The following is a 9,043-nucleotide window of genomic DNA, read 5'->3' as shown; positions in this document are numbered from 1 at the left end:
GGTTTGATGCTTTTTTTTTTTTTTTCCGTGGTATTTAGTAGGTGGTGAGGAAATCTCTGCTGACCCAAAAATGACTTGTCTGCTGTCAGCCGAAGGTCTCCCTGGTTTGTGATATCCCTGCAGGATATCCTGGCTATGCCAGGAGAACCAGGTTCGGTTTTGTTTCTTGCTGGAGCAGTATCTATAAGCACACCACCAATTCCCACCGTGACCTGCCCAAACAAGGCTGCACGACCGGCTCCGTCCTAGCGCCAGCGCTTGGCGAGGCCAGCCTGGCCGGGAGACAAGGCTGCAGGCAGCTCGGGTGGCTGCTGGCCCTGCAGGTTTCACCCCACGCTCACCGGTATCCGAGTAGGATTGCCGTCTTGAGGCAGATACTGCCTTGAGCCACCCAACGGCAGATGTTTTTAGGGTGGGTTACAGTGGGCACCGAGGGGAGAGGAGGAACGCACCAGCTGAGGTAAAGGTGTCATTGCCTGTTCAACCTTTCCCGTAGCATCCTTCTGTCAACCTGGTCTCCATCCTCACTCTGCCTTTGCCGGAGCTTTCCAAGAAACTGCGGGATGGCTCCCTCCCTCCGGAGCACGTCTTCTACGCCTATGTGGGCAAGGTGAGGAGCAGGGGTGGTGGGGCTGGCTCTCTTGGGAGAAGCCCTGCACAAAGTTCAAATGCGGGTTCAAACACTGCTCTGCTGTCACCGCTCCCTGGTTAGTGCTGGCCCTTTCCGCACTTTTCCGTGAGCAATGGGAGAGCTGAGCATCTGGCTGCCGTGGCTCTCAGCTTGGTTTGGAACAAAGGAGAGCAGCAAGCTCAGCATCTGGAGAGTCCATACCTTCCCGGGGAGCCCACACCTTCCCCCGGACAGGTTTAGCTGTCGGGAAGTTAGAGTGCTGCTGTTGTCCTGCCCCCTTCCATATCCAAATGGGTTGGTAAACCTCAAAGCCTCAGTGTCCGCTTCCATTCTCTGCTTTTGCCAAAATGCCCTGATTGTCTCCTGGGTTCACATTTTAGCGTTACTGTTTTACACCACCCCAGAAGCCCAGTCAAGACAACAGCCTTTGGTGGGCTGAGCACCTCTCTCCATCACGCAGCACCTGGTGCTATGGGCCTCCTGTGTCCAGATAACGTTCTGGAGCTTGGCATGAAAATGTCTTGGAAAGGAACAGAAAGGGCTGCCCTGATACTGGCTGCCCAGGTGGGGAGGTGGGAAAGGGGGAAGAGAGGTGTCCTTTGCAAAGTAGAAGGCTGTTGTGTCTCACCTGCGGGATTTGCTTTCCCTAAGGCCCTCCAAATCGCCATAGAAACCAACTGTATCACAGAGTATCTGCAGGAAAGCGAGACCCAGCTCCGGAAAGCGAAGCTGACAGGGAAGCCGGGTTTGCTGTACGGGGTGCCTGTCAGCATCAAAGACTCCATCAACTGCCAGGTAGCCCCAGCGCGATACCACGTGCATCCAGTGATCCCTGTGGTTTGATGTTTGGTGGCCGGGGGAGGTTTGAGCTCAGCACCTGGCTGGAATTCATTGTCACTGATGTGGGATGGCCTGCCCTGGCACGTGGTGGGGTTTGCTGCCTGTATCCCATAAGAGCCAACAGACAGCTGGGCAGATTTGCTACCAATACACTACGCAACGTGTGCCTCATGGATGGGATGCTGGAAGTGCATGCACATGCTTATATATAAGGATAAAAATATGGGGTTAGGGGGAATTACAATCCTCGTTTGGAAACTGTGTTCTGCTGTGTCCCCAGGGCCATGATTCCACATTAGGGTTTGTGAAGAACCTCAATAAACCCGCAGCAGAGGACAGCGTGGTGGTGCAGGTCCTCAGGAAACAGGGTGCAATTCCGTTTGTCAAAACCAATGTTCCCCAGTCCCTCATCAGGTAGGTGGGTGCTCCCTTCCCTTGGCACAGCGCAGTCCTTCCTCCCTCCCTCCCTTGTCTCACATGAGCGCTTCTGATGAGTCTAATTCTCATTTCCCACTTCTTAAATGATGGCACCTGGTCCCCATTCTTAGTATCTCTAAGTTTTACTTAAAAAAGTAAATGCATTTATGCTAAGGATGAAAATTAACTCTAATTCCAAATTAAAAAAAAAGCAAAAAGGAGGAGAAGAGGAGAGAAATCACTCCCTTTCTTTCTTGTGCTGGCTGGTTTTAAATTTTTTTTTTTTTAATTTTAATTAAATTAACCTCTCGGTGGTGCATCTGTACAGTGCAAACACACATTAATGGACAGGGAAGCTGGTTAACTAGTTAAGCTAATGACCTTAGATTATCCTGTCCCCAAACCTCCTGCTTTATCTGGCGGGACCACTCGGGGCATCACTGATCTGGGGTGAGGTCAGATGTCTCTGCTGGCTGGCCACCCTGCTAGCGTCACTGTGTCCTGCCCAGTGAACCCTGGCAAAGCTCCTCGGGGGTGACTATTGCCTGGCTGTACGAAATGCCTGCCTCAGGGTGACAAGGCAGTGACCATGTTTAAAAGATGCTACACAAGGAGGTTGCCCCAGGGATTATCAGATTTTGCACCAGTTCCTTGGGGAGCCTGATGTTCAGATATCACTGCAGCTGGCATTTGGCCTGTTCCCAAGCAGGGGCTCAGCAATGCCCCCCTAGGGTGAAGGGACCTGGACCTGCTCCAGATGGCCTGCTTTGGATGTCCTGTGGCACTCAGGACTGCCTTAACAGGGAGGCTTTCCCGGAGGTTTGATGGATTTGTGCTGCGAGAGGCTCTGTCTAGGGAAGGCTCGATGACACTGAAATTAGCTGGCAGTGAATCCAGGTGCTGGGACCACCATGGAAAGGCTGGTGATCTTCATGGGAGCTTTGGGAAGCTCCCCCAGACTAAGTGATGTCAGTGTAGCAATTAGTGAATTATCTAATTACCTTCGGAAGGTCCTTTTATGTAGTGACTGGGGTCCACAACAGCAGATGTCTACGTTCCTCTCATCTGCAATCTCTCTCTCTCTCTCTCTCTCTCTCTCTAGCTATGACTGCAAGAACTTAATCTTTGGTCAGACATTCAACCCTCTGCTCTACACCAGAAGCCCCGGAGGCTCCTCTGGTGGAGAAGGGGCACTTGTAGGAGGAGGTGGGTCCATCCTGGGCTTTGGGACAGATGTAGGAGGGAGCCTGCGTTTCCCCGCTGCCTTCTGTGGGGTCTGCTCGCTCAAACCCACCGGGAACAGACTCAGGTACTGTGAGTAGTGCAAGGATGGCTCTGGGTGAGACCCACTCGCCACCGTACCAGCCGCTGTGCTGGGATGCTCCTGCTCCTACGGGCAAGGGGAAATCTGTGAGGAGCTGGGAAGGGCTTGTTTCTCCCTCCTGCCTGGCCTCGTCTGGGGCCTGTGTGGAGGGAAGCATTGATTTTCCCCCAGAACGAAGATGGGGAAACCTCTCAATCTGCATGCTAAGGGGACTGAGAGGGCATAAATCATTCTGGCCTAGGTTGGGTCTTCCCCTTGGCCTTTCCTTCTGCCAACCTCTGCATTTGCAAAGGGAGGGCAGTGTTTTCATTACCGCTTGCGACTGCTTGAAGCCTTTACCTTCTGTGAAAACTGCTGAGCTGCTGTATTTTGTGTGTCTCTTCTTCGCAGTAAAAAAGGAATCCTTTCTGGTGTCACTGGGCAGAAGGCAGGTAGGAACTGATGGTTGTCCTCCAGGGAGGGCCATAGGGCAGGGGTGAGAAGGACCTTCAGCTGGTTATGGAGGACCTTCTCCAACATGTTCAGAGAGGGAAGCAGGTTCCCTTTCAGGCACTCTTTCAGAGAGCCACCCCTATACGTGATTCCTGAGAAACTGGAATATGCACGAGCTGTTTGTGCAACACATAAACCTCAACAGCCTGTAACCCAAAGGTTGCTGCGTTGTCTGCCAGTGCTTTGTGGGAGGTGGGATTAACAGTCCAAGGGGGCATTTATGTTGTCCTTGTGTCGTGATTTACAAAATTAAACAAAAAGCTTTGTCAATCATGAAGTGGGGTCATCAGGGCACATATTGATGGTTAACAACTCTGGGTCCGTAATGATAGGCCTGCTGGTGGGAAGGCACTTGGAGGCATCCCCAGCCCAATTCTCAAAGAGGAAATGCTGCCCATGCTAGACTTAAGTCGAAAAGATGCCAGGAATTCCTGCTTTTGCAGGACATGCCCTTGAAAGACCTCCAGGCTCTCTTCTGGTCTCTTCCAGTGGTCGCAGCCGTGGGGCCGATGGCAAAAGATGTGGAGAGCCTGGCGCTGTGCATGCGGGCGCTCCTGTGCGAGGACATGTTCAGCCTGGACAGCACAGTGCCCCCCCTTCCCTTCAACGAAGAGGTAAAGGACCTCAAAGGGGGCGAAGGTCTGAGCAGGGCTGCCGCTGCTCAGGCTGAAAATGCCGGTGGCTCACAGGAGCTCACCGGGACCTGTTCTAACCTGCCGTGTGCTGTTGGTGGGTGAGAAGTGCTGCTTTCCAGACTTGCCCCGTGGCATGGGTGTTCCCTTCGCTCCTGATGCTGCTGACATCTTTCCAGCTGACACTCTGTCTTCCTCTGCAGGTGTATTCCAGCACACAGCCCCTCCGTATAGGCTACTATGAGACTGATTTCTTCACCATGCCAAGCCCTGCCATGAGACGTGCTGTTCGGGAGACAAAGCAGCTGCTGGAGGATGCTGGCCACACGGTACAATGTTGCATGAACCCAGTAGTCATACTGCATCTATTCTTCTTTCTTAACATGCCTTTGGGCTACATAGGTGAACATCAAGCAAATTTGGCAAGGAAAGAAGGCCTGGAATCCACTTAGCTTCCCACAGCTTTGATGACAGTAGATAGCTGCTTCTGGAAAAGAGAAATTCTTTATATTGCAACTTAATTTCTCCTCTTGGCAGGATCTCGGTGCTCTTTAGGTGCTCGTGAACACCAAAGGGAGCCCACCCTGATCCATAACACTTGCTGGGGAGTAGAGGCACTGCTGTATGACCCGTCTGTACTGTGGGTGCATTTACTCACACCCTGGCCAAGCAGTCCCATATTGACCCAGACCTGTTTCTGGGGTGCTGAGCAGAAGTGGTCTCCCTCCTCTCTGCCATTTCAGCAAGTCATCAACTGTGCATGTGGCATGGTCATGGCTGCAAACCTCGCCCTTACCCTTGCACAATGATGAGGAGTGAAGTGGGGGGCACAGACTCATGCTCTCTGTCATCCACTGCCAGATTTGGAGGCATCTTTGTGCCTTGGGGCTGCTTGGACATTAGGGGGCCAAGCCCATCCTGTATCCTTTGACTCATCATTTGTTGCTCAAAGGGAAAATGGTGGTTTTGGGGAGGGCTGGACTGGACAGGGAGGACTTAGTGACTTCAGATGCTGGACGCTTTCCTGAGAGCTTGTCAGGAAATTCTCAGCCCATTGTGAGCCCTCGATGGCTTCTCCCACACAGCTTGCTTGTGCCACTGACTCCTTTTCCGTTGTCCTTCCAGCTGGTGCCCTTCGAACTCATGAACGTGGACTATATGTTCTTTAACTTCTGTGTCAGGGGGATGTTTGCAGATGGGGGTGCCTCCTTTATCAAGAAATTGTAAGTACGCGCTGGAATGGATTGGTGTGATCAGTGTCTTTCTATGAAAATCCTCCCGAGGATTTGGCTAGCATCTGCATACAGGTAGCAGATCTACTGGATGTAGATAGTGGCTGATACCCCTAGGATTTACTGGGGAGCTTACCATCGAGTGGTTCAGCCGAACCTTGGGTCTCTGGGATTGTTACCAGCCTTGACAGATGAAAGAAAACTGGGTGCTGATATCTTAAAAGCAGTGTGAGAATCAGAAGAGCCCAGAGGAATGGAGCAAACCTCTTTTTGTCACTTAGATGTGCTGTTCAGAGGGGTTGGCTTTGTGAAAGCTGATCTACTGTGATTACTTCCTAACACTGCTCAGCTAAATACCCTTTTTCCTTTCAGCAAAGGGGAGCTGGAGGCAAGCAGCATGGGGCTGTTCTTCTGGTTGGCGAAGTCACCAAACTGGCTAAAAACTGCCCTCTCCTGGATTGTCAAACCCTTCGTAAGGTCCATTTCTTTCTAGCATAGATGGAATTAAGCAGTAGGTGGTGAATAACTTGTCTCCTGTTGAAATAAAGCTTTATCGTAGACAAGCCAGGTGATTCTTTCTGGCTGTGCTTAGACACATCTCCAAACTGGAGTGATGTTACTTCTGCTCCTCCTCTCCCCACTTTGGGGAAAATCCATGAGTCCTGCCTGAGCACTGAGTCAACACCTTGTGACAGAACTGTCTCAGAGGACAGGGCTAGGATTAATGTAATTTATTTTCTTTTTTACTTTCTCAGATGCCTCGACTTTCAAATATCATGAAAGCTATGAGATCCAAGTGAGTAAATCTGAGCCTGAGCAAATGTATGAAGATCTGGTTTTCTCTTTTGGAGGGCAGCAGCGTTTGCTACTTTAGGGATATTGCCCCAGCTGCATGTGTCTGAGAAAACAAAAGGAAGAAAACACAAGGATGGGAGCAAACTGGGGGCAGTTTATGCCAACACCACAACCCTACAGGGTTTAGCAAACTGATCTGGGAATGAGGGTGGGTGATCACAGGCTCTTGATTAGGAACTGGATGAAGTTTTTGGGAATAAAATACAGTGTTGGCTTCAGCACTGGTTAATATATCCATCATGCTATGAGGCAGGGATCCCCTAAGAGAGAAGGAAGGTTAATGCCCAGGGAAGGAGGCTTGCTCTTCCTTGCTGCAATGTCAGTGTTGGTCAGTTAGTGATGAGAAAGGACTCAAATCCTGTAGCAGAGAGGGTGTATTTTGTGCTGTGCCTCCAAGGCAGTATGTCTGTCCCCACATCAAAGGATCCATTCACCTTGCATGGCCTGGCCTTTGAGAAATGTCATGCCTGGGCTTCCACCTCCTCAGCACAGCGGCAGTGGCAGGGATGGATACCTGTCAGGCCAAAGCAGCACTGCACCAATCTGCCTTTAGTCTTCAGTGCTCCATCATGGGCAGAAGCAGAAATAAGACACCCCCAGCCCTTTGGAGGAAAGCCAGGACTTTGGCAAAGTCCTCTCTTAGTAGAGCTAACCTGTGCCCATCTGCTTTTTGATGTTCTTCCCTGCCCCTAAAGCTGCCCTTGCAGCACCTCTTGATGGCTTTCATTGTTTGGTTTTTTTTTTCCTTTTTCAGCACAGTGGATGAAGTCTGGAGTCTTCATCATGAAATGGAGGTAAAGTATTGCAATTTGGACTTAGATAGCTTTTGGTTTATTTCTCTTTGGGAAAAGGCAGATTCAGTACCCACCAAGGTTAGGAGGTGATCAAGTCACTGGCAATGTGAGGTAGGAATGTACGTCACTGCTCAACAGATCTCACTTGGATATGCAAGTTCTCAGCACATTTAAAGATTAGGACAACACGTACACACTCTCATGATGCCGAATCATACCTGAATTTTTCACTCCTACACTTGAAAACATTGGCCATCAGCTGCAGCAGACTTGCCTTTATTTCCATTCTTTCCTCAAGACCCATGCCCGTGTCCCGGGTTGCCATGTGCCCCTGCACTCAATCTTTTCCCACCTCCTGTTTTAGCAGGGGAGAATGTGCTTTGTACGCTGCAGGGGCTGTTGGCCAAGCAGCAATGGGTTGCTGGATTTTATCAGGATCAGGCTTCATTGAGGTCCTTGAGCGTGTCCAGAGAAGGGCCACAAAACTGGTGAAGGGTCTGGAGAATATGTCTTATGAGGAGCGACTGAGGGAACTGGGCTTGTTTAGCCTTGAGAAGAGGAGGCTGAGAGGAGACCTGATCACTGCCTACAACTCCCTGAAAGGAGGTTGTGGAGAAGTGGGTGTTGGTCTCTTCTCCCTACTGACAGATGATCGGACGAGGGGGAATGGACTCAAGCTGCACCAGGGGAGGTTTAGATTGGACGTAAGGAAGAAGTTCTTCACCGAAAGGGTTATCACACACTGGAACAGGCTGCCCAGGGAGGTGGTAGAGTCACCATCCCTGGATGTGTTTAAGAGACGGGTGGATGAGGTGCTGAGAGATATGGTTTAGTGGTGGACAGATACGGTTGGACTGGATGATCTCTAAGGTCTTTTCCAACCTAGTGATTCTATGATTCTATGATTCTATGATTCATGTGTCCTGATGACTGCCCCTGGGGAAGGGCGAGAACCTGGCTGGGCACTGAAGGAGAGCCTCAGAGAGCATCCATGGGACAGTACATCCACCCTATTCACCACCAGTGTGTTTCCTCCTCAGGAGTTTTGCTACCAGTTCATCTCCCAGTGGAAAAAGCTGAATCTGGACGTTATGCTTTGTCCCATGCTGAGCCCGGCTTTCGGCATCGGCTACCCCAAGAAGCTCTCAGGTAGGACTGCTGACAGGGGGCCTCTGGCATGCCCCTGCTGTGGCACTCCACCCCTATGGATGAGAAGCCTTCCCTCTCTTCCCCTCACATCCCCAAGGCTCTGGCAAGTGGTGGAAAAGGCTCAGCTCTTGGGGCAGCTGCAGCTGGAAAGCAAAACCCTGGTGCCTGTGGGAGCCAAGGGGCAGGTTTCCATCCCGCAGCCCTTGAGTTCCCAGTGCAAGCTCCCTGTTAGCTGGGAGCTCGCATACATGGAGCCGGGGGAAGGCTTTCCCGGCGGCAGGCGGCTGCTGAGAGCTCCCTCTTTCCCCAGTGGCAGTCAGCTACACCATGCTCTACAATGCCTTGGACTTCCCCGCCGGCGTGGTCCCTGTCACGATGGTGACAGACGAGGATGAGGAGGAGCTGAAGGGCTACCAGGGGTACTTTCGGGACTGGTGGGACCGGACCCTGGCAAAGGTGAGTGGCACCAGGTTCCCCGGGGGGCACAAGCATCCCCGTCCCTTTCCCTGGACATCCCCCTGCCCTCTCTCCCTCTGTTTGTGCCACAGGCTTTCCGTGGCAGCGTGGGGCTGCCGGTGGCCGTGCAGTGCGTGGCCTTGCCATGGCAGGAGGAGCTGTGCCTCCGGTTCATGAAGGAGGTGGAGACGCTCGTCTTGCAGAAAAACAGGATCTTCTGA

General features: G+C 51.7%; 1 protein-coding gene across 1 annotated transcript; it reads left to right on the top strand.

Moving 5' to 3' along the window:
- Window positions 1-496: 496 nt before the first annotated feature.
- Window positions 497-9,043, top strand: LOC104502970 (fatty-acid amide hydrolase 1-like; the record flags this gene model as incomplete). The annotated part of the gene is made up of 14 exons (XM_010146933.1): window positions 497-610; window positions 1,283-1,426; window positions 1,752-1,885; window positions 2,991-3,197; window positions 3,603-3,643; window positions 4,194-4,318; window positions 4,540-4,665; window positions 5,462-5,559; window positions 5,941-6,040; window positions 6,324-6,364; window positions 7,178-7,217; window positions 8,258-8,366; window positions 8,677-8,822; window positions 8,915-9,043. Coding segments are annotated over 14 exons (1,554 nt in total), but the record flags the coding sequence as incomplete, so codon positions are not given.

Source organism: Eurypyga helias, unplaced genomic scaffold (genome assembly GCF_000690775.1).
Source record: "Eurypyga helias isolate BGI_N326 unplaced genomic scaffold, ASM69077v1 scaffold37622, whole genome shotgun sequence".
NCBI classification, from domain to species: Eukaryota; Metazoa; Chordata; class Aves; order Eurypygiformes; family Eurypygidae; genus Eurypyga; species Eurypyga helias.
Note: the sequence above shows the minus strand (reverse complement) of the source record. Positions and strands in the feature narration are given on the sequence as shown.